This window comes from Neolamprologus brichardi, chromosome 14 (genome assembly GCF_056152115.1).
Source record: "Neolamprologus brichardi isolate AB-2024 chromosome 14, ASM5615211v1, whole genome shotgun sequence".
Classification (NCBI taxonomy): Eukaryota; Metazoa; Chordata; class Actinopteri; order Cichliformes; family Cichlidae; genus Neolamprologus; species Neolamprologus brichardi.
Window position 1 is genome coordinate 4,341,687 of NC_142117.1, and position 26,958 is coordinate 4,368,644.

Genomic DNA, 26,958 nt, shown 5'->3' on the forward strand with positions numbered 1-26,958 from the left:
AGAAACTCGCGGATTCTTCCACTGACCACTGCACACCTGCACCAGGGTAAACCTCCGCCTACCCCACTCCTGCTTTACAGGTGAAAATAGAGCAACAGGACCGCTAGTCTTTGACTTTATTTATTTTCTGCTGTGTTTTACTTGCATCTATTTGAAAGAGTGAGTGTAAACACAAAAAATATTTTATTTTATGTTCTGGAATGTGCAGAAAATAGGTTTAAATGTTAAACTAATTTCTTCCAGTCAGAGAATGTTGCATATAATTACAAAGTTAAAAGATTAAAACTAACAAAACAAGTTTTAAAAAGAGACTTTTCCATTTGATTACATTTTGTATGATGGATTATGCAGAAAAAGTAGAATTGGGCTGAAAGATCTATCGCTTTATCACCTACTCAGGTTGTAAATCGTGTTTTTAAAAAGTAACTAAGTAACTAAGTAATTAATTACTTTTGAAAATAAGTAATCAGTAAAGTAACGGGATTACTTTTTGGGGGAAGTAATCAGTAATTAGTTACTGATTACTTTTTTCAAGTAACTTGACCAACACTGGTCCTGTGTTTGCAGCAAGGCACAGCTGACCATGCCCGGGAACACCTAATTTCAGAGGCGTGCAGGAGAAGTCATTCCAACGGGCTCCTTTCTATGTGGACTAGAGGCTCTAAGCTCAGCCATCCTCATTCGACGTCTAAAGGAGAGCCCAGAGACCCTTCGGAGGACGCTCATTTCCATTCTTTCATTCGCTACCCACAGCTTGTGGCCATAGGTGCAGTAAGAATGCAGATTGACCAGAAAATCAAAACCTTTGCTCACACTCAGACGGATACAACCTCCAGAACACTGCAGATGTTCCACCGATCCATCTGATAAAATTCCCACTCGTCTTTTCCCCTCATTCATAAACAAAACCCCAAGACACTTAAACTCCTCCACTATAACTGAATTAACATTTTAAATAGCACATTTCTCAGCTTAAAAAGAGACTAATAGACAATAACATCATGGATAAGATATATTAGCTCCTGAGACAGACTGATTGATCTGGTTTCAATATTCCTTCCACATTTTTGAAGCTCGTGCAATTTCAGCCTGCAGTCTCAAACTTAATGATTTAAAGCAAATGAGGAAAGTCAATAAATGTACTCCTGCATGTGTTTTCCATAATGCCTGAATAATATTTACTTGTCTGAGCAACTGTTTATCATGCATACTGTATATAATTGGCTGGAAATGCTTGCCTCTATATAAAAAGCATTTTCCCATTTAAAAAACTCTCACAAACTCTTCTGCCTCTCGTTGAGATGCATTACAGGCAAGAAGAGTACTGGATTGCATAAATAGCATCTTCCAAACCCACCTCAAAGGCTCTACTCAAGTGTATCAAAGTACTTGAAAAGAAATTAAATTGTTAGGACGGATGGTGCCTGACAGCTTATCAATAGAAGAGGGGGGTTTAGCAGAAGCAAAACACTAGCAGCCGGTGCTAAGATTCTGCAAATAACAAGAATGCTATTGCTGAAACCCCCAACAGATGGAGAACAAAACAAACCTGGCTGCTACATTTCCTGGTTGCTAAGCACCACCTGGAGTTAATGAATGTGTTGTCAGGCTAAGAGGCATATGAGACAAGAGGCAAAGTCAAAGTGTCTACTCAGAAGCATTAGAGAGTACCAATCTGCTGAGACTGCCGATCTGCTAGTTGTCCTTGTGGGTCATTGTGGCATGCAGTTGTGTTTATACTTAGACTGCACACACACAAAAAGTTAAGTTGGAATATTAACTAGTAAAAAAAATCCCAGGTGACCACAAGTGGAAAAAGCCCGACTGTTTGGATCTGCTGACGGTACTAACTATGCTCTCATATCAGTCATAAAAAGTTATATGAAGGCTGTATGGTGCCCAGTAATACTTTTGATTTGATTTTCAGCAAAACCTGAGCTACTGCAGGCAGTTTTATAACAGAAAAAAAAGGACTCACCACACATCCAGTGGAATCAAGCTTGCGGTCTGCTATACAGCGGAAATTGCGACTGCAGCCACCGTTGTCTTTGGTGCAGTCTCTGACAGGTCCGAAGGAGTCCAGGAGAACCTCCAAAGAGTCAAACGATGAACTGATCATCAACTCCTCTCTGCAAATACAAAAGTAATACACTAAAGTAATTACCTTCAGCCAGGTGTATCTGTGGGGCTTTCAAAAACTATATTTCATGACAACCTTTTGCTTTCTTTTTTTCATCCCCGTGAACTCTACTCTAAATTAACTTTCTTTAATGAATGGTAAAGTTACTTTCATACACATGTATAAAGTTACTTTGGCTCAGGACTGAACTGAATTCATAGCGATGCCAAACTGCCGCTTTTCTAGGACGCTTCCTGGAAACATCACATGTTATCTCTGAGGTTGGTTTTTTGCGTGACTTAAACTTAGACTGGTTCTCTGACAGCTTGGATGCACTACACAAACTTTGCATCAATTGAGCAACTGAGCTCTAGTCCAACATGACTAAACAGTACAAACCTGCTATGCCTAACTTTTAAAAAGATATTGCATTTAAGTGTCTACTACTCTTATCTTAATGACCTTGTAGTACCATATCACCCTATTAGAGCACTTCGCTCCCACTCTGCAGGCCTACTTGTTGTTCCTAGAGTATTTAAAAGTAGAATGGGAGGGAGAGCCTTCAGTTTTCAGGCCCCTCTTCTGTGGAACCAGCTTCCAGTTTGGATTCGGGAGACAGACACTATCTCTACTTTTAAGATTAGGCTTCAAACTTTCCTTTTTGCTAAAGCATATAGTTAGGGCTGGACCAGGTGACCCTGAATCCTCCCTTAGTTGCTGCAATAGACGTAGGCTGCTGGGGGATTCCCATGATGCATTGACTGAATATGTTTAATAGACCTCTCTGCATTGAATCATACTTGTTATTAATCTCTGTCTCTCTTCCACAGCATGTCTTTATCCTGTCTTCCTTCTCTCACGCCAACCGGTCGCAGCAGTTGGCCCCGCCCCTCCCGGAGCCTGGGTTAGGGTAGGCTACCTTACAATATAAAGCACCTTGAGGCAACTGTTGTTGTGATTTGGTGCTGTACAAATAACAATGAATTGAATTGAATACTACCCCAATTTTTCCTCAAGATATGATGAGCTACTGCCCAACAATGTGTAAGAAAGACAGTTTCCAGAGCAACAACATTTCATAAAGTGAAAAATGAGGATTTTTTTAACCGAACTTTGTTTTAAATAATAAAACTCTGTTGTAGTACCTTTTTCATTGCCAGAGCTCTCATCACTAACCATGCTGCATGGAAGATGGCAAAAACCACCAATAACCATCCATCTTCTTCTTCTGGCTGCTCCCTTTATGGGTTGCCTCCTTCTCACCCTTCCCCCAGCGTCGTCTTCCATCACACTGACCCTCTGCATCTCCACCTCCAGTTTTTTGTTATAACCACCATCTTCCCCAAGTCGTACATGATAGCAAGCAGTCTGTCATAAATCACCCCTGTCTGCACTCTCTTCTTCACTACTCTCTACTACTCTATTTGAAAGATTGAACTGTTGAATTCAAATGTAATGCTATGGAAAAATATAGAAAATGATTCTTATAAACTTTTTTTACATCACATAATTATTATTATTGTTATTTAGGGCGATCGTGGCTCAAGAGTTGGCGGTTCACTTTGTAATCAGAAGGTTGCCGGTTCGAGCCCCGGCTCGGACAGTCTCGGTCGTTGTGTCCTTGGGTAAGACACTTCACCTACTCCCTACTAGTGATGGCCAGAGGGGAATAGTAAAGCGCTTTGAGGGTCTCAAAAAGCGCTGCATGAATGCAATCCATTATTATTTAAACCAACTGTATTTCTGTACATTTAAGCATTATTATTCATATTGCCGCATTCATTGACCTTGTTTATAGGTAATTTCATTGTTTAATCACATTAAAATGTTCCTAATTTTAAGCACTTGAAAAAGGCAAAATCCCATGTAAAAGTAGGGCAACAAACTGTATTGTCATTATTAGAGGTGGGAATCACCATACATCCCACGATACGATATTATCACAATACTTAACGCACGATACAATATTATTGCAATTTTTAAAAATATTTTGCGATATTCAGATTCTGTACATAAAGGTAAACTTTATCAATATTCATTTTATCTAATATCAAAGTCTCACACTCAGTCTTTCTCTCATTTCAGTTTTATTGTTGACAAACTGAACGGTTTGTATTACAGTCTAGTCCAACTTAACTGAATCAACCATCTGGTACAATTATAGCTATTCTGAACTATGCAGTTTATGAAAACTATGCAGCCCCTTCAGCAACTGAAGAATTTGAAAGTAAATTAAAACAAAATATAATTTTACATTAAATAAAAAAGTTTTAAACTTAATTAAAATAAAACTTGTCTTAAATTAAAATAAGTAAACTGTCATGTTTATTGCTGCCATAAAAAAGTTAAACACATTTGGACAGTGAAGGAATGTCAGGATTCTTGCTCAGAAAAAGGATCAACATGCTCTGAAGTCAGAGCACAAAAACCTTTTTGTAACAAAATATCGATTTCTGCTGTCCCTGTATCGATACATTATTAGCAAACAAAATATCACCATACTACACAGTATCCATTTTTTCCCCCACCCCTAGTCATTACTGAAACTAACCGTATTTTTATTAAGTTATTTTCTGTTATTTTCTGGTATTATTTTGGCGCCCCAGCTGCTGGGATATTACTGTTTCTTTAGGATTTTTTTTTACAGTGTGGTTCAGAGCTGATCCCTGATGTAATCCCACAGCCAGCTTGAAACCTTGTCTCTCATACCACACCCCTCATCCCTGTGTTATTGTCCTCCACCCTCACATTCTTCATCGCTCCTCCTCACTTCCTCATGCAGTCCTACAGTTCCTCTCTTGGCACCTTATCATATACTTTCTCTGGCTCCACAAGGACACAGTGTAACTTCTGACCTTCGCTGTACTTCTCCAGCAAAGCTCCTCTTCCTCAGCATGAAGCCATACCCCTGCTTCTTAACCCAGCTTCATCTCTTTCCCACAGCCTCGTGGTGTGGCTCACTTACTCCTCTCTAGTTACTACAACTGTGCATATCAGCCTTGTTCTGGAAAATCAGTACCAGTACACTTCCATTCCCCAGGCATCCCACCATAGGTATGTCATCTGTCAGCAATCTTTTATATGACTGGCAGCTTGTTCTGCACCAAATATTCCACATCAATAAGCTGTAAGGAAATCTAGCGTTCCCTTCCACAGAGGTGGCGATCCTAGTGACTTAAATAATTACCATCCCTCTTAAAATGGCCTTACCTAGCAACAATCCCTAATAAATTATTATCTAAAACTGTATTTGGGATCAAATAACATTTTACAACCACACAAGTCAGGATTTAGATCTTTTCCCACACTGAAAAAAAGGGATTGGCCAGCTCTTGGATTTACGTAAGCATCTTGCGTGTATTTAACACAATTGCCTCATGCTTTAAAGTTAAGTGTAACTATATAGTGTAGAAACTACATGATATGCAGAGAGGGTAGATTAAATTGTTCATATCATGTTCAAGTGAAGTATGTCAATAATATAGCAATGTTAAATCCCGCGACACTGCATGGGTTTCAGTCTCGCACTCTTTTTTGGTATACCAAAAAAAGTAAATTGGGTGGTTGTTACATTAAAAAAGTCTACCTTGTAATTTGAACACAATAATTTCATGTTTCTATGAACGTAATTAAATCATGTAGGATTTGCATAGAATTCAAAAACTTAATTTGTTCTTGTTGAGATGACAGGATACAATCTAGTAAGAGTGGTTAGTTGCTGAACTCATGAAATTCACAAGATCGCACAAGATTTCAAACTGCAGGAAAATCAGTGGAGTTATAAGAGGCAGACAACTACACACACACCACATGCATGCTATTGCTATTTATTGTGGATTAACCTGTCAAGGATAAAAACAAAAAAATTCTGCATCAAACACAGGAAATCATAGCTTTCCTGTGTTTCCTAGATTGTTGGCATGGTGGTTAGTGCTGTTGCTTCACAGTAAGAAGGTCCTGGGTTCAAATCCACATTCTGGCTAGTTTGCACTGGTTTCTCTCTGGGTATTCTGGTTTCCTCCCACAGTTAAAAGTCATGCAGCTATTAGAGCTAGGTTAATTGATGATTCTAAATTATCCGTGAATGTAAGTGTAAATGGTTGTTTATTTCTATGTGATAGACTGGTGAGCTGTCCAGGGTGTACCCTGCCTCGTAACCTATCACTTCAGGGTTATTTCCCAGCTCTCCTGCAACCCAGAGGATGGTAGTCATTGTAAATCCATTCAATTTTTATGGTAACCAGGATCTAGACTTTGTTGAACATTATGTAATATGAAGACAACATGTAGTATTTAAGTGACCAAGTAGTACTGGGGTAAAAGTTATTGAATAGTGTTGAAATAAAATGACAAAATTGTGAAGGATTAAAATATTCCAAGAGCTCAACTTACTTCATCTGAACATGTTTCAATCGCGTTTTAGAAACACAAAATGCACAGGTTTATTGAATATGAAAAAGTTGTGTTGATTTAACTCAGTTGTTTAAGTTTCTGCCAAAGCAAAACATTTGTGTGCAACAAATGTCCACTATTGAATCAAGTAAATCCAACATGGCCTTTTTTTCAGTGCAGCAGAGCTGTAGCATATATGCTTAATTATATTACTGCAGCTCTCCATAATGACCAGTAATGCACTGTACTTTTCATAGACCTATCAAAAGTAGATGATTCAGTGGATAATGGCATTTTAGTAGATGAGCAGTCCTTTGAATGGTTCTAAGACAATCACAAGTCCAAAACTATGTGCATTGTATTAACAGGCTCACAAAAACCATCATATGGTCCATATTCACCCTAACACCTATGAAGAAAATGAAAGACACACATTGGATGTTTGTATAGAAACAGATCCTGTTTCTCATTCATTAGTTGTACGATCACTGTACAAGCCACAGTTTTGACTAAGCTTCATTATAGTCATATTCTTTACAATAACATAATGAAGCCTCTTGACTCATAAGAGCTTATCACAGGTGTTTCTTTCTCACTCACCATTATATGCAGTGTTGGGAAGGTTACTTTTAAAATGTATTCCATTACAGATTACAGAATACATGCCCCAAAATGTATTCTGTAACGTATTCCGTTATGTTACTCAATGAGAGTAACGTATTCTGAATACTTTGGATTACTTAATATATTATCATGCTGTTTACAACTACATGAATGTACTATTGCTGTGATTTATTACTGTTACTGAAGGTCCGCGGCTCCGAACCGTAGTAAAGGGACCTCTGACTAATACGGTGGGTTCTGTGTCGGCTCGTAGCTGAAAACTAGCTTTACTTTGTTGTCTGGGTCAACTTTGCTAGCAGAGACAGAGAGAGGCGTTGAAAGGCTGCTCCAACAGAACTTATTGTTTTTGGAGGAAAACACGAACACGGTGTACAGTCGAGTCTTAATAGCTTACTTACAACTGGGCTCGTCAGGCTCTCTTCTTGGCTGCAGTGGTTATTATTATATTTACATGCTTCCAGCTCCCGTTTTTGCTCGATGACAGCTCGTACTTTTCCTTTTTCTCCCTCCCTCGCTCACAGACACATAACGTGTATGGCAGTCCATTCTCCCTGCAGCACGGACTACACTGCCCATGATGCTACATTCTTTAGAGCTATACCTGTAGCATTCTGCCTGTTAGCTTAGCACAACAACAACAAAAAGGCCTCTCTCACCCAGGAAACACGCAGAGAGAGAGCGTCACCCTGTAACCATGGCAACCGTAACGCTGCCGCTGGGAACAACAGAACGTAGCTGTCAAACAAAACCCAAACAGTCCTGACCCGCCACAATATGAAACAGGGAAGTACCGCCGTGTAATCCATTTATTTCAACAAAGTAACTGTATTCTAAATACCACCTTTTTAAACGGTAACTGTAACGGAATACAGTTACTCATATTTTGTATTTTAAATACGTAACGGCGGTACATGTATTCCGTTACTCCCCAACACTGATTATATGAAAAAGTGAAATCGTCCTGAACACAGAACATGATACAAATTTAGAAAGCTCTCCTCTACAGATTCCTTGCTTACCTCTGCTCTTTGATTACATTAAACAACAACAACAACTACTTGTTGTTCCTAGAGTATTTAAAAGTAGAATGGGAGGCAGAGCCTTCAGTTTTCAGGCCCCTCTTCTGTGGAACCAGCTTCCAGTTTGGATTCGGGAGACAGACACTATCTCTACTTTTAAGATTAGGCTTCAAACTTTCCTTTTTGCTAAAGCATATAGTTAGGGCTGGACCAGGTGACCCTGAATCCTCCCTTAGTTATGCTGCAATAGATGTAGGCTGCCGGGGGATTCCCATGATGCATTGAGTTTTTCCTTTCCAGTCACCTTTCTCACTCACTATGTGTTAACAGACCTCTCTGTATTGAATCATATCTGTTATTAACCTCTGTCTCTCTTCCACAGCATGTCTTTATCCTGTCTTCCTTATCTCACCCCAACCGGTCGCAGCAGATGGCCCCGCCCCTCCCTGAGCCTGGTTCTGCCGGAGGTTTCTTCCTGTTAAAAGGGAGTTTTTCCTTCCCACTGTCGCCAAAGTGCTTGCTCATAGGGGGTCATATGATTGTTGGGTTTTTCTCTGTATCTATGAAGCGCCTTGAGGCGACTTTTGTTGTGATTTGGCGCTATATAAATAAAATTGAATTGAATTGAATTAAAGACAGTGTCTGCAATGTAAGGTTAGAGGACTTTTTTAACACTAACTGCACAATAAATAAATAAATTCTTCACTCTTAATAAACATGAAGAAATAAACAAAGTAAAATGCAGCTGAAATATGTGATTGGTATAAACTGAATGCATACAAATGAAGTCAATTGTATTTTCACCACACTCTTTTACATAAATGAATACATTTACATATAATTAAATCAATTCTTTTATTTTGTAAGTGTGGACATTTTAGTTCATACTGACCTGAAAAATGTCTTTGCTATCGATAAATCAACCAAGCCACATAAACAATGAAACTTCACATTTTTAAAACAGGCGCGCTACTTTAGGTTTCTCGCGTTTCTACGCGGAGGTTACAGTAGGAGTGCATGTGTCGCGGTACTTCAGCATCTAGCTATTGCTACTGAAAAGGAGTGAGTATAGAACAGAGTGACACTTTTTAACTGGCAGGAATATAGAAATGCAACGTTTCTATTCGCCCAACAAACATCAGCACACAAACTCTTTTTGCACCATGTGTTGCCGGCTAAAGGTCCAGCTGCTGGACACAGAGAGGACTTTACTGAGAGATGGAGAAAGACGTGAGGCTACGGAGCCCCGCAGGGGACATGGGAGAAAAAAAAATTAAGATGGACTTTTGCAAGATCTCGCAAAACAAACTCGGGATCTCGCAAAACTTTTGCGAGATCTCGCAAAACAAACTCAGGATCTCGCAAAACTTTTGCGAGATCTCGCAAAAGTTGAATTCCAACAATGGCGGCAGCTACTTAGTTGTAATATTCCTCTTTCTGGGTCACAAAATACACTTTTAAGATATTTTGAGGCGTGAATGTAGTTGTGTAAACGTCAGATACCTGCTCGGCTTACAAGACATCACATATTTGCAAAAGTGCTCCGACGTTTTCGGAGATCTGACACCCACTAGCTCGAAGCTAACGGGAGGTCGAGACCTACTACAGCCGGGAGGAACGCCGCTTTCCTGGCACATCGTGCCTCGACCTCCCGGTCGGCTTCGAGCTGGCGGCCTCCGAAGAATGCGGCTAAAACTTTTGCGAGATCTCGCAAAACTTTTGCGAGATCCCGAGTTTGTTTTGCGAGGGGCTCCGTATGAGGCAGAGAGGACAGAAGGAAGAAGAGAGGTTAGATTAAAAAAACGCTCAGTGACGCTCGATAAACTGCAAATTTACAGCTTACTTCTACTGTTGTCATTTATAATCACACACTGAATTTCCACATGATGTGTTTTGATAAATTATGTATTTTCATACTGTGATACAAAACTAAGCCTGTACTTTTTTTTACTTGAATAAAGAAGTAGATTTAGTACTTCAACTTCACTTGGAGTATTTTTTAAAACAGGTATTTGTACTTCTACTTAAAGAAAAAATGTCAGTACTTTTACCACTTCTGATTATTGAACATGTACTGTATAATGTGCCTGTCTGTAGTTTTCTTTGCTTTGTTTGGACACTGTTCCCAATCTTAGTGAGACTGTTTGTTTAATTAAAGGATTTATAATAATAATCTTCTGAAGAATCAATACTGTTTTAAAAAGCACACGAAATGCTAGCTTCAAACAAACTAATACTTCAACATCCAATTAGCGATGCCTCGATGTCAGGGATGTTCCATTCACTCTCATTATAACTGATTAGGTTATCACATTTCTTTAGATCATATTTCAGTCTGGCAGGAAAATGAGGAACTGTCAGAGCAGCGCTTCAACAGTCTGCTTTGCGAGACATGTTCTGACACTCTGCTCTCATTTTTCTCATAAAGAGATATCTTCTTTCATGAATTACAAACACCTGCATGTTTAATTCATTCTGTGTAATCATCATGAGAAAAGCAATGAGTTTTTACAGCACAGTTGTTATGCAAAATAGCAGACTTGTGAGATAAGACACACCATGAATTCATTGCTTTAACCTTGCTCAGAGCACTCACTTAGAGTAACTACGATTTATTTATTTATTTATTATTTTTTGCCCGTAAACCTCTTGCAAGGTCAATGAGCAGATCATCCAGTAGAGGGGCACAAGTGTAACTACTTGAGATGGTTGAGAATGGAGAACAAAGCAGAGTGGACTGCTGCTTTTCCTCACAGAATCTAAATCAGGAGCTATTTTTTCAGAGGAATAGTGCTGCTGGTGATAAAGAAGAACTGGTGTAATAGCATTGCCATGAACCTTGGCTTAGCGGGGAAATTGATGACTTCTGTGGAACTAAAAGAAATATTTAGTTTTCAACTTCCCTAACCCCCCTCTGAATTCCCTGGTAGAAAAGGAAGCGAGTTTCCTTCCCTTTCACACTCAACTTAATGATATCTTACAAACCAATTTTTCCATTATAATTGCCCACTGCTTTATTGTCATTTATTCAGAGGGAACCTATTGAAGAGAGCTTCAGCAGATGATGAAACTAACTGCAAGTTCGAATGCTAGGATATTTTAGAACCCTAATTAAAGTCAAATCACACCCAAAAACTGTGGGTGACACTACTGTGTTTACCATTAAACATCCCACAAGAAAAGAAAAAAAGGTTCAAAGCCTTGTTGGTGAGTCTTTGAGGCTACTACAACATTTATTATATCCCAAAGTATCAAAGCGCTGGAAAGAATGATCATCATAATGTGTCTGTGAAGGTTCTCAGTCATCCAGGTCATCGTAGTCAAAGGAGCTTGCAAAGAAAAGCGTCTGGACTTCTTTAAGTTACTTGAAGACGTTTCACCTCTCATCCGAGAAGCTTCTTCAGTTCTAAGGTCAAATGGTGGAGAGTCCCAGATATAAACCTGGTGGGAGTTTCCCCCCACAGAGGGACAAAAGGACCCCCTGATGATCCTCTAATCGCCTGAGCCAAGGTGTGGAACTGGGTGTGGGTCCCAATCAGCCAGAGTTTCGGGTGAGTTCATTGTGAAACCTGGCCCCACCTTATCATGCGAATTCCTGAGGTCAGATGGCCCAGGGTGTGAGTGGGCGTTAAGGCGTCTGGGAAGGGATCTCAAAACTGGATTATAGATGGCATTATAGATGGTCTTTCGGGTTCACCCGAAAGACAAAACGCCAAAACACAGACTTAACAATGTGGTGTATGCCGTACAGTGCAGCGAGGAATGCCCAGACCTCTACATTGGAGAGACCAAACAGCCACTTCACAAGCGCATGGCACAACACAGAAGAGCCACCTCCACAGGACAAGACTCAGCAGTCCATCTGCATCTTAAGGATAAAGGTCACTCTTTCGAGGATGCCAATGTTCACATTTTGGACAGAGAGGACAGATGGTTTGAAAGAGGAGTGAAAGAAGCATCTATGTCCACTGTGAGCGACCATCTTTGAACAGAGGCGGTGGTTTACGACACCAACTCTCTGCCATCTATAATCCAGTTTTGAGTTCCTCCCCAGACGCCTTAACACCCACTCACACCCTGGGCCATCTGACCTCAGGAATTCGCATGATAAGGTGGGGCCAGGTTTCACAATGAGCTCACCTGAAACTCTGGCTGATTGGGACCCACACCCACTTTCACACCTTGGCTCAGGCGATTAGAGGATCATCAGGGGGTCCTTTTGTCCCTCTGTGGGGGGACACTCCCACTAGGTTTATATCTGGGACTCTCCACCATTTGACCTTAGAACTGAAGAACCTTCTCGGATGAGAGGTGAAACGTCTTCAAGTAACTTAAAGAAGTCCAGACGCTTTTCTTTGCAAGCTCCTTTGATCATCATAATGTCCATTTGGGAGGAAATATTTGGGTGTTTGGATGTCAAAACCAATTTAATGCAGACATGCAAACATTTGGCTTTCCCAAATGAAAAAACAATCTGATTACCAGAGATGGACAGTAGCGTTACTGTAATCTGATTACTTTTTTCAAGTAACGAGTAAAGTAAGGGATTACTATTGCAAAAACGGTAATTAGATTACCGTTACTTTCCCGTAGGAACGCTGCGTTACTGCGTTACTAAAACCGTGATTTTTTGCGAGAATGTCTCATGACAGTGACGTAAGCGAGTGCGACGTTCGTGACAACAGCTGTGTGCAGATCAACAATGGATCATATATCGAGTGCAGAGAGAGTATGAGCGTGCAGCGTTTAAAGCGTGGAAGTACTGACATTACTTTGAGTTTGATTCCATAAAAAGTGACAAAAACATTAGTGTCCGTTGTGCGTGGGAAGAAAACGCACAACGCTTTTTACAGCGAAAAAAACCCTAAACTTCCGAGCAAGCACCGAGTAGCTACGACGTAATGGGAAACTCACAGAGAAACTCGCGGATTCTTCCACTGACTGCGGCACACCTGCACCAGGGTAAACCTCCGCCTACCCACTCCTGCTTTACAGGTGAAAATAGAGCAACAGGACCGCTAGTCTTTGACTTTATTTATTTTCTGCTGTGTTTTACTTGCATCTATTTGAAAGACTGAGTGTAAACACAAAAAATATTTTATATTATGTGCTGGAATGTGCAGAAAATAGGTTTAAATGTTAAACAAATTTCTTCCAGTCAGAGAATGTTGCAGATAATTAAATGTTTGCTTGATGCATAAAGTTAAAAGATTAAAACTAACAAAACAAGTTTTAAAAAGAGACTTTTCCTTTTGATTACATTTTGTATGATGGATTATGTAGAAAAAGTAGAATTGGGCTGAAAGATCTATCGCTTTATCACCTATTCAGGTTGTAAATCATGTTTTTAAAAAGTAACTAAGTAACTAAGTAATTAATTACTTTTGAAAATAAGTAATCAGTAAAGTAACGGGATTACTTTTTGGGGGAAGTAATCAGTAATTAGTTACTGATTACTTTTTTCAAGTAACTTGACCAACACTGCTGATTACAACTATCTGAAATGCTTTCGCCCAAACTGCCCCAATTTATTAATGAAACATGCAATTGGTTTCGGTTTTTCATCGCGGAATAAAATGATGATGTAGAGGTCTCAAAAACGAACACATCAAATGATACACTCATAAGACTCATGACTTTCCCTAAACTCTTTTACATGTTTCATTACATCCCATGTGCAATGTTTCTGGTGCTCAACATTAAAAAGGAGTCCTCCCCTCCGGGCATTAAACATGGAACAATACGATCACTAGATCTCTCTCTGTAAAACAAAGTGGTGTTTGATGGGAAGGAAGTCCTAAAAGTTTCAGCTTTTCTGTTGGATTACAGTTTTCCAGATTCAGATCAGATTATAATCTTTTAATTGGCACTGACAATGGATCCAAACACACTTATCTAATTAGAATGGCAGACGACAGACAATAAAACGGTTATCTGACGTAAGTGATGTTACAGTCAGTACACCATCGCTTTATTAAGTCATTGGAATGACTTACCTTGTTTAACTTAAGAACTAAAATTCTCACCAGAAAAGTAAAACAAACAGGTTAAAATACAGTTAATTATCCTGATTTTATTAGGAGCTTCTGCTGAAGTAGTTCTGCGTTATGTAACAAACACACTGGATTAACCCTTTAAGACCTACCATAGAACCAAGTCTGCCAGAGCTTATATTATATTTTTACATGCTGTGGAGCCATTTTTGGGAGCATTTCAAGTTGCTATACATCAATACAACCATTAAAGCCCAGATTTTAATAATATGTCTGCATTAAGTGCATAGTGATTACATAAATTGCAAAAAAGTGCAATAAACTACAAAAAAAATTGAAAATCGTTTTTGTTTTTTTAACATATATTTCTAGTTAGAGAAATTTAAGAGGCTTATCCCTCAAAACTGTAAATACAAAAAAGTTGCACAAAATAGTTTCCCACCACAGGAAATTAATTTTGAGTGTCTTCATAGTTTTATTTTTGAAATACACCAATTTTTATATACTGCAGGAAAAACGAAAATAAATATTATAATGCAAATTTGCAAAAAAGCAGCATATGCATCAAAATAAACTATTTCCAGCAGTGCAATATGAGTCCTAAGCATCCCAGAAACGACACAGAAAGTCATAAAGTCAAACATAACTTTTAAAAACACAAATATAGGCCCATGAGGCCCTGATGGTAAAAAACTACATTTCCGCGAAAATTACGTCACTTCCAGTTTGTCCATGGCGGACATGCGATCGTTCGCGCTGACGTCTATTCCAATGTAGGAAGTGTTATGAACAGCTGATCGGATCGGCAAAGCGTGTTTCTGGAATATTATGTTTTTGTTGCTGCAAGTGCTTTTTATGCAGTTTTTGCAAAGCTATATGTGGAAGGAAACTGTGACCGAGGACAAGCTGATGGCATAAGATGTAAGTACAACTCCTCAGGTTTCATATGCAAAAACAATTTTTGCGCTAGCTCACGTGGTTGCAGATCTACCGCGATTTAAAAATAGTTACGCAAAACAGAGCGTGCCCGCTCCAACCGGCTTTAAAGGGTTAAAAAACAAAAAAGTCACACTGGTAATGTTGAACAAGGACACGTCATATATTTATAGAGACAGCTGCCTGCTTTTGAAATATAAACTGAATGTAAGCCTCAATTATTGGAACCATTAACATGTAAATGTGTGATTAAATGCCAAGTTATACCCTGCAGCGGACTTATTTGAGTTCAGACAGGGAGGTGAAACTCACCAAAGGAAAAAATATAAAGGAAAAATATAGCGTCTTTCTGAATATGACTTACTAATATCATTGATACAATGACAATTACAATGACAGCTGATTGGCTCTCATACAACGCACATATACATACGTTTTTGGGAATAACATCTCAAAACAATGCAAACACAGTATTTCCAAAATTCTTACTGATTTTTCATCCAGTCATTTTAATTATGACGCCAGCTAATCAATATGAACATGACATATTGACAAATTTATAATCAAACACGTGTGAACACAGTTCAAGAAGGTGCTAACATTGTTCCCTTGGCCTCTGGGGAAGCTGAGAGGAGCCTTCTTTGGATCATGGATCACAGAGAAATGACACATTTACACAGCAATAAACTGCCAAATGAAAATGAAATGCTGAAGAGTGAGATACAATTAAAGAATGTAAACATAGCAAAGGGACGTAAAGAGGCTAAGTATGAATACATTAATTGTAAGTGTGAGTGGCTGAATGAAGAAAGATAACTGCTGAGCTGGTGACAAATAATTCCTTAGAGGTGTTCAGCGGTGTACAAAACCTTCCCATAGTTTCTGCCACTGCAGCCAATTTGATGAGAAATGGTTGTTCCTACAATATTGCTTTAAATGAAAAATACTCAGAGCGACCTGGTGACAGAATTTCTGGGCTCTATACCTACATCTCTGCACCTCATTCTTCTCTTTATCCACATTTTTCAGGCATTTAAAAAACTTTTAAACAAACAACTGTGTAAAGTTCTTCTGAAAGTACTTCAGAGAAAGTACAAAGAAATGTAGGAATACTGTGTCCCCCACATTTCTGCATTTCATCTCGCTCCATATAGATGCTGCTTCCAGCGTTGACAATAAACTCGAACACTAAACAACACTGAACTCCGACATCACATCATCATTTCTGTCAGTAACAAGCTAAAAATATACATATGTCCACTTCCATTCCTGTTCTGATAACTAATCCTTTCAACCAGCTGTGGCTCAGGCAGCACTTTCAGTTAGTAAAACACACACAGCTGGAGTCTTACATTCACATGTGTCTATACGTCGCTTTCATCAAATTGGTTTTGTATGCCTGCAACACACACCCAACTATTTTCTCCCGATAATTAATCCTTTTTCTTGTTCAGCGTGAAATTCATTGAAACAATATGATAAATAATCACAACAATCCTCTCAGAGCCACATCAGTATAATGAACCAAGTCAAATGACTTTGCTTCTATTTAAAAAAGAAATCACTAAGCGTGAAAATTCATCAACCTCAGTGGCTGACAGATTTAATAAATGGCCTTTTGGTATTCAAGCGATTCAGGCACATCAGGCAAGTGAGGTCTTTTGGGCATGTCCTACCAGGACCACAGAGGGAGACCCCAGAGGTGGCCCATGGCAGCCTGGAGAGTTTATATATGCCCGTTGTCTTGGGAACACCTTGGTGTCCCGCAGGTCGTTGCCTACTTTAGTGGGAATCTGACAAATGTTGTTCTTGTGTCAAGGGTCTCTTCAACTCTGTCACCACTGTCCCATAAAACATCTACATGTTAAACATGTTTAAATGTGGTAAATATTTTAAATTTTGTGTATTTTGGATCAAAGTTATTCAATTTCAGGCTAAAAAAAATGACATTTTTTGACAAAGAGCACTGTAGACAACACGTTCTCACTCCCACAGCGTAACATTTTACGCTAGGTGACAAATCGTCAACATATTACGTTTTCGGCTACCCACCACGTTCCTAAATAACGACCTCGGAAAAAATGAGGAAATATGAGAACCGTCTGGACTCAATCTACACATGTGCGCTCTTTTTCTTCAAATTGCTTAGAAACACGCTATTTAACATCATTAAAGTCCTGGTTAAGGTCACGAATAAGGTTATGGTTAGGGCTAGGGATAAGGTTAGGTTTAGGGCTGGAATACAGGGCTGGAACGTCTATTACCGCGGGAGCGTCATTGCACTGGATTTCGGCCATAACCCGCTGCGTACCATAAGAACGCCGAAGGTCTCCTTTTGCATTCCACAGGAACGCAGCGGGACGTGACAAAACGTCGGCATGTTACGCCTCGGGAGTGAGAACGGGCTGCTATAGACCAACTCTTGCAAGTAAGGATTGTGGCCTTCACATCGAGAAGTTGTTATTCTCTTACTGTTTGACAGATGTATGGTTTTCCATTCACATGTATAGGAACGCAGAAGCCAAACTTTTTCACTGTATTCTTTTTAGTGACAGTAGAGCAGCCCAGGGGTGTCAATTTATATCTGTCTTCCTGCCATTCAGCCTGCTGCTCAACCACTTTGATCCAGAAGGTAACTGAAACAACTGCTGTTAAACTGCAAAGCGATTCAGTTCAGGCACTCGTGGTCCTCGCAGAATTAAATCTACTGACATCTTCTGTTTTAACTCCAGATTGATACCTTTGTGATTTTTTTAGGAAGTGGCTTGACGGCGATCACAGATGACACATCGTTCATTCAGCACGGGTCATCAGGTGGGCAGCTGCCTTTGTGGATGTCTCATTGATTTAAGAGCAGTATATCAGATGACTAAATCACCTGAGGGCTAATCCATAAACCCTGTCATCTTAGATGAACACCCTTCATATCCAGCCACAATTTTATTTTATGCCGAAATCTAGTTGCCCCTGTTTATCAATAATGAGTTGATATTTCATGCAATCAATAACAAATGTACCCTGTAACTATGACACACAGAAACATGTCTGAAGGTGTTTTCATGAATGAAATTAATTAGTTTTTCTTTACATTTGGGGTTAAAATATAAAAAATCCTCCCTCTGTGTTTATGAGGCTTCACAAAAATGCTGATAATCACCTGAGTCCAACTTTACCTGGTAAACAGAGCAGAGCTTTACACTGTTACACACTAACTTGTTGACACTGAATGTTTCAGCAGACACTAAAGGACAATACCCACTAATGACCACATGGACCGACCTCTTCTCTACAAACTAATCCTGTTCCGACATCCATCCATTCGTTTCCGCTTATCCTTTTCAGGGTCGTGGGGGGCGCTGGAGCCTATCCCAGCTGTCATAGGGCGAGAGGCGGGGTACACCCTGGACAGGTCGCCAGTCTGTCGCAGGGCCAACACACAGGGACAGACAACCATTCACTCGCACATTCACACCTAGTGACAATTTGGATTATCCAATGAACCTATCCCCACAAGCTGCATGTCTTTGGACGGTGGGAGGAAGCCGGAGTGCCCATGAGGGAACCCACGCAAACACGGGGAGAACATGCAAACTCCACACAGAAAGACCTGATGGTGGAATTGAACTCAGGACCTTCTTGCTGTGCGGCAACAGTGCTAACCACCGTGCTGTTCCGACATATTTTTTCTAAAATATAATAAGTCATGTTTACTGTTAATCTGGGTGAATCTTGAAGCTTTCTACCAACAAGCAAAGTCGGTTCTGCATCAAACTAATTACTGGTCTGTCCTTCAAGTAGAAGTGAGCAGCAGTCTTCATGCTCGAGGTCTACAGAGATGATCTTACAGAAACCTGATCAGTAATACTGTTGATATTACTGCTGATTCAGTTTTATGTGGATATTTTTTATCCGTGCACCAAAAGAATTAAAATTATATTATTACCTAAACTCTACTATAAACTAAACTAAATATGTCTAAGAGGACCAGGGATCTTTTAGAGTAAATATTTAGACTTTGGCCTTATTTACAAAGCTTGCTGCCAAACACGTGCAAAAAGGTCACTGTGCTTTTGTTTTGGAATGTAAAGGGTGAATCTAAAGGGCTCATCCCTAACATATCACTTATGACAAGCACTGCTCGTACTACAGTCTCTTTCTCTGGAAAACAATAAAAAAACAATTTTAAATAATTAAAAACAAAACAAGTGTTCCAGCAAAAAAGATTTTTTGTTGCCATTAACTGGTTTGAAATCACCAGACTAATCGGTGCTGCTCTGTTCTTCACTCAGACAATTAATCTGAAATTATTTTGAACATTTAAAGGTTTTAGTCATTTTCATTTTCAGAGAAGAGAACGTGTTATGTTGGGGTCTTCAATGCACAATAAATTTTATCCGGACAAAACAGAGCACCAAAGGTCACTACCTTGGTCTTCAGGACACTGGTGGAAACTTCTCTCAGGTTCCTTATTTATCCACCAAAAAACTCAATCAAACACAGAAATGACCAAAAGAGTTCACTAAATACTGAAAGATGCTGTGAAATTCTGTCCTGTACTGGTCATATTTGAGCATACCCCTGACTAATTTAAGTAACTTAAATAAATGTGTTTAAATGGGACATAACTGATCAAAGTTCCATGTAGAGCATTCTCATTCCCAATGTGTAACATAGGGCTGATCGATATAACGATATATATCGGATGACGATATAAAAACGTCTATCGTTTCATTTTACGCTGTCGTTTGTTTCATGGTGTCGCAAAATAAACTGTTTACAGCAATATTTTTTCATCGTTTTGATGGTCACTGTGGTGGCTATATTAATTTCTTAAAGTTCTCTCTTTCTCTTCTATTTAATATAACCACACTACAGACGGACTAGCGCCTGTTTTTATGCGTTGTCGTTAGCAACAACGATGGTAACAGCATCGCGTGTCCGCTTGTTTATGTTCCACATAAACCTTTCACAATAAAGCTCAAGATCCTGTTGAGACTTTTCAAAATAAACTTAACCACGTGAAAGATGCAGAGTGTTTACGGATGAGAAGCAAAAAAAGAGCCGCCAGGTGCTAAAAAATAAACCTTAGACTCAAACGTTAGAACAGGCGTTTCCCCGCAGCACGCCGTGTAATAAATACTCACAAAGAAAATGGCGGCCGTTACAACTTATGTCTAAAAATGTATCGTTTCATGCATCTCTTAAAACACTCGACTCCAGCTACATGACGCGCAGCTGGAAACACTTCACACAAGTCGAGCTGCCCGAGATTCACAGAATTTACAGAAAATGTTACATTTTTGTGATTTATATCGTTATCGTGACGATAGAATTCTTATATCGGGATATGAGATTTTGGTCATATCGCACAGCCCTAGCGTAACATACCGACGATTTGTCACGTCCTGAGGGGTCTCATAGTAATGCGTAACCTCCCGTGTCCCTATGATACGCTCCGGATTGTGGATGGAATCCAATCAAATGACGCTCCCAGTGGTAACACACACTCCAGCCGTAGATTCGTAGACTCTCATGTTTCTGAACATGAGACGGGTTGGGTGCCCAAAAGTGAAACATACCAACGATTTGTCATGTTTTGGGATGAGAACGTGTTGAACAGAGAGCCTCATATTTTGGCTGGTCAATGAAGCATAAACATAAACGCTGAAGGCTCAGGCATACGGAAAAATTTAAATTTGATAGTTGGATTTGTTTTAATTAGTTAGAAACACAGACTATAACATAAATAGTCCACCATATTCATTTTATTATAGGAGTCTAACTTCTGGTTTTTATAAACACATGGCTTCCTTGTTATGCAGACATCTCTTTCTGGACTAAACCTCTGATCCGAGCACGGTTACCTTTAGCTCCACCCCAAAGTTGCCTAAAAAAAGCACAGAATGACTGCACACACCCGTCCCATGTCTCCAGTGACAATCTGTTTGCCAGCATTTTTGAACAGAACAGTACCCAACCTACACTACACACAAAATAAAAGCATGTTTTAAATAAGCAATGAGATATTTTCTTATCCATCTTATTCCATCAGTCTGGAAGTTAATGTGATTTTTAAGTGAAGCACAAACCACACTCTGAGAGAGACCTTTCAGATACGGTCATGTGTCTGTGCTCATTTGCACCACTAGCTAACTTGCTAAAAGCTAGCTAGAGCATACACTGGATTCAATGATTAGGTTTTTGCTTTGTGTCCCGGACAGATTACATGCTGCACACATCTCCAGTGATCTGGACCAGAGCAGGATCATTATGGTAGTTAATCCACAGCTGTTGTAGATGGTCAAGATAACAAGCCAGTGAGACATGTTTCCTGCTTGCCGTGTCAGTGATTGTCGAAATAACACAAATTCTTCAGCACTACCTTAAAAATCATCTTTTATGGGTTGGGTGGGTTTGTTCTCGATTTAACCCCCAACCCCAAGTAGCATGTCTGTCCACTTCTCATTAGACATAAAGAGAATGCTCAGGGGCATTGCTTCCACTGTGTAATACATGTCATCAGTTGAGCCCGGTTTAACTCTGCAGCACTGTTTTGGCTCATTTACAGCTCTCTCTGCAGCCCACAGTCACTGCACACAGAGTAGATTTTCTTTGGGCTTATGAACCATTTAACAATTCAAACGCTCTCAGTGGCTTTGAACTGCCAAGCAATTCTTTCTTTTTAAACTTTGGCATTTTTTCCTTTATTCATAAATGTTTTTGTGTTAGACTGCAGAATTGCGTTGCCCTCTGAATCTCGACTACCTCGGCAAAATCCTCAGAGGCCTGATTAAAACTCACAGCAACAACAATGAATAAAAACAAATGCTGATTACGTGAGGATACAAAACAAGTCAGAGAGTTGGTGAGAGATAATAATAAAAGTCTGTTTTTACTAGAGTCGACAGAAAGTCTTTGCAATCCTTCAAGTGCAGCATTAAGAAGAAACTCCTTCAGGTACTTTTCAGCTTGGTGCAGTGGTCAGCAAAATCCTACCCTGCTTCACTGCTCGATGACTCCTTTTATTTCTTTAGTTGGACCGTCATGACTCCCAAAGTAACACTGAAGAAAAGTGCAGTGCAGAAAATGTCTCTCACCTTACATCTACCGCATCCTCCATGACTGTCATGTCTGTCTTGCATTTGGCTGATGGGTTGATGGCGAGCTCAGCGGGGGGGATGACAAAGCTTTTACTTAATGGCAGCCACATCCCTTCTCCTAGGGTGTACGTGAATCTGCAAGAGGACAAGAAAAGTAGTTGAGAGTGTAAGGTAGGGTTGTAGGTTTAGGCTTTTCAGGGGAAAATAGATCATTAAGGCCTCTGAGACTGTTGGCAGCCCCTTTCAACTTCCAGCTGCTAGGAAATTACCCAACCAGTTGGCGAGAGGCTGCTGGAAGTTGCTGACTTTTGCTAGACGAAACAAAATGTTCACTTGCTCCCAGATATATCCCGCCTATTAACAGATGCAATGATGAAGAGCTGATTAGAGATCTTCATTACACCTATGATAATTATCAAGCAAGCACAGCGTGTCCTTTGAAATGGGTTTATTTTGTCAACAAAAACAGAGTTTAGCTGGCGTTCATCATGTTGGTTTTGCCCAGTAACAGGTTCTACTTACAATGACATCATTGGGGCTGCCACAAATGATTATTTTGATAGTCACTAGTCACCGATTATTTTTGCAATTAGTCGACTAATAAGACCATGCATCAATTAGACATAAAACAGACAGCTTATTGCACCAGAATCTGCTCTTACATAACTATCATTAGCTTACAGCTTTAAGTGTTTAAGGTATGTGCTAACTAAAAATAAAGACAAGATGATAGTTTATTCAATTTTAATTAAATGTGCAGATTGTTTCGGTGGAGTTTAATAAACTCAGCCGATTTACTCAGGAACAAATAAAATACTAAAAAAAGCCAAACAATAACATTTTTAAGTTATCTAAGTGACTTATATATCATGTTTAACCTGAGTAGCGAAAGACGGCGGTGGGTTTGAAAACGATCTGCCGGGAGTCCGGTGTTCTCACGGCTCTAGTTAGCCTAGCCCCCGGCTAGCTATCGAGCTAGTGGCTAACAGACGTCTCCGAAAACGTGGGAGCGCTTTTGAAAATATGTGGTGTCTTGATAAACTGAGCAGATTTTTGAGGTTTACACAGCTACATTCTCACCTGAAAATATCTTAAACGTTTATTTTGTGACCCAGAAAGAATAATAAGAGTAATATTAAAACTAACTAGCTGCCGCCATTGTTGGAAACTGAGCTGGGCCGCGCTATGAATTCTGGGACACAGCTTCTTCTTCTTCGGGGTTTAACGGCAGCTGGCATCCTTGTACATGCAGTGCTGCCATCTTCTGTTTCAGTCCGTTATTACACTCTTAAATCCTACTACTTATTCCTGCGTCTTTTGGGATCTTACAAAGCTTCAAACGACGTGTCGACTATTAAATCAGTTGTCGACGATTTTGATAGTCGACGTAATCGTGACTAGTCGACTAATCGTGGCAGCCCTAGACATCATTATTTCAAATTTTGGCAAAACAGCAGTCTAATCCTATATATGAGACAAAATACCTAAGAATAATAAACATAAATAATAATAACAGTAATAATAATATAATGATCTCATAAATGTTGTTTCTTTACATAGAAAAAACAAATGTAGAGAATACGTCATGAGAGTCATTTGAACTGACAGCAGCTGAAATCCTGTTTCTGTGAAGTGTTGAATGGTGAAAGGTTACTACAGTTCAACATATTACTAAGTAGTTCATGAATGGCAACTGCAATGTCTTTTTTGATTTGTGTCTACGAAGGTGTGCAAGCCTGACTTTGCATATAAGATCGTATTTGTAAGGTGTTATTTGGTTTTAGGCGTCTAGTCCTGCAAATGTGACTTTTACAACAGCTGAGGGATAAATATTTACAGTATATGAAACTTCAGCAGCCCCAATAGTGAATTTGAGTGCACTGTTATTTCCAAGCAAAGAACAAAATCAAGTAGTTAAAGATCTACAGTCATGGTTCTGGGTCAGCTTGACCCAGCATTCTGAGTTTCTTGGGTTTTGGTATTATTCTGTATTATGGTTTATGATCCGATTCTCTGGTTGTGCTGTTTTGATTATTATTATCTGGTGTTTAATTCTTCTTAAGAGTTTTGTTCTTAGGTTTAGATTCTGTCTCCCTCTGTTCAGTGTCCAGTCTGTGCCTCTGCGTCCTGGCCCTGCCTCTCCATGTTCGCTCTATTGCCATGTCTGTGATGTCTGTGACTGTACATACGTGTCATATTTCCTGTTTTACTCTGATAGTCTTTGTGCTGTGTCAGAGTGTCTACTTTTGCTCCCCTCGCTGTGTCTCCCTCCTGTTCCTCGTTTCCCTCTTTGCTCGTCGTCGGATCGTCTGCATTGCTGCATCTCTCCTGTGTGTCATTCCCTCCGTGTCGCAGGCTTCAGGCTAGTTTTCCCAGTATAGCTTTTGTTTGTTCTTTTCTAGTTTTCCTTGCCGTTTATTTGTAACATCTGTTCAGCCATAAAGGCTCATTCTCTGTTAACATCCATATTCATCTCCAATGTCTGCGTTTGGCTCCTTTCTAATCTACACGCTTGGCAAACCATGACATCCACATTAGGCGATAATAACATGGTTTTATACTTTTAATAGTAATATTCCAGTTATATATGTCTTTACTGACATGTTTATTGTCTAATGTTGAAAAGCTTATGTGGTCATTTTTTGGAAATGTCAAGTGATTCTTTATATTTTTATTTGGGTTCTTGCAGAAAAAAACGTTGTATTATTTATTTACATGGTTAGGCTGAAATCGATGCAGCAGTAGTCTTTTAAGTTCTGCATCAAAAAGTTAGTGAATGTTAAAAGTATAAAGGCACAAAAAGTTAAAAAGAACTGCAGAAGTGAGGGCTGTGTTGGTTTATTAAAATCTGAATAGAAAACTAAAGATTAAACAGAGACATCGAGGATATAATGGTTATCCCAGTGACTTATTACTGCACAACTTTAAAGTTGAGGAACTTAAGGAAACACGAAACAGAGGAGAATGCCCCAAACTGAAAATGCAGTCTAAAGACTTTCAGTGGATGATTAAACCTCTAAACTTTAGATCCTGAACTTTTAAACGACTCCCATTAAACCCTGCATGTCTTATTAATGCTGAGTTTTCAAACTTCTTCTCAAAGGCAAATCGCAATAACCTTCGTATCATCATCGGGGCATTTCTCACAAACCTTGGAAAGCCACCAGTCAGTGTTTCTGACTAATGGCATCATGTTTGTTACAGGTTATTTATTTTACCTTTCAGCTAAGTTATCCGCTTTGCATAACTCTGACTTGAGCAGAAGGGCACCGAGCTAATGGACAGACTGCATAGCAAATGAGGCGCCCGGGCAAAAAAGGGCCCATAAGAGTTCCCCCCAAGACAAAACAGGGCTATAAATCTGTAAACAACAGATGGTTGGAACAGGGGCTTTAAAACAATTCTTTATCTGTGAGTCAATGGACATCATCCGTCTTTAAACACTCTGCAGATGAAATGTAATGCTTCAAGTTTTAGTTAAACAGCGCATGCTGATTAACATCAAATGCATTATTAGTGCCGATGAATAATTCATGGATACTTGTAATACAAAAAGGGGGGACTTGTTGATTAAATAGTTAACAGGCATTTTTCTGCAGACTAAACATATTTTCTCATTTACAATTGTTCAATTTGCATTTAATAAAATGCTAACGTAGCATAAGGAAAGGGCAGTGAGTTGTGGGCGCTGCATGCATTACCAGTCGAAGGATTAAATCACTATAGGACTGGAACACTTCATTATATCCACCCAATTACTCCCTCTGTTCCAAAGTTTAGAAGATTTGAGTGGATCAAAGTGTTTACTGCAAAACACTTGGCTGTAGCAAGTTAGTATAACATGGAAGTCCATTAAAATAGTAATATTTCCATATTGCTTCAAGGCGCTGTTGCTACCTCACATTTCTCCTGCGGGACTGTGTATAGCAGGAGTGCTGAAATTCCCTGTGATTCGTTATGACGTATATGGGTGACCGCAGGACAAATTAGCAGCCACTTAATGAGCGCAGCTTCATAATGGACAACTGGGGACTTGTGCGCTACTGTACGACTTATTTGGTCCAACCTAAGAGAAAGTGGTGGTGGAAAACACTAAGAGGCCCCAAGAGGAAACGGTTGTTGAGTGGAAAACATGTTTGCAGTCCGCAGAGGAACTCCCTGCGGTTAATACTGTGCAAATAGGAAACCCTGTTTGCGAATGCTGACTCTCACCATTTAGCTCCTCCAACACACAAGAAGTTTGTTTGTGTTGTTAGGTTTCCTTTGCTTTACTATCTATAGCGCTTCAATTTCACTCAGCTAATTAGCTTTTGTGTTGAACAGTAATATCTGTTCAAAGAAACAAGAGGATGGCTTCGCAGGTCAGCGAGTGCTCGCTCAAAATTCAAGGTCTCTTCCAATGTGTGGAGCAAACAGTTTGAGGAAGTTCAAAGCTAAAAATGTTTAAATTAGGATGGATGGCTGTGTTGAAGCCGCCAGAGGACAACCAGATTTTAAACTATTGTTGTAAAAAGGTGGGGAGCCTCCTGCAGAAAGCATGCTGGCAGGCAAGGAAATGCATCAAAGCATCTCCGGGAGATATTACTGCGATTCCAGCTTCGAATGTGTGTCCCAGCATAGAGACAATGCTAACAATGATAAGAATGGTTCACATCAACTGTGCAGTCACACAAACTTGTTCTTGCTGCTGTGCTGTCATGAAAGGAGTCAAAAACTTGTAATGAAGGCAGTGGCACATTCCTCCTTAGATCTGCTCTTTCTCAAGTCGGAGAACT

The 26,958-nt window shown here is 39.6% G+C and overlaps 1 protein-coding gene across 6 annotated transcripts in view; it reads right to left on the minus strand.

Moving 5' to 3' along the window:
• astn1 (astrotactin 1) overlaps positions 1-26,958 on the minus strand; it is a 559,446-nt gene that overhangs the window by 309,260 nt on the left and 223,228 nt on the right. For all 6 annotated transcript variants that reach the window (XM_087850671.1, XM_087850667.1, XM_087850670.1 and 3 more), the window contains 2 exons: positions 22,181-22,318; positions 1,979-2,129 (listed from right to left, as the gene is read on the minus strand). In XM_087850671.1, coding sequence (XP_087706797.1) covers positions 1,979-2,129; positions 22,181-22,318 — 289 coding nt within the window. The remainder of the gene's footprint in view (positions 1-1,978; positions 2,130-22,180; positions 22,319-26,958) is intronic.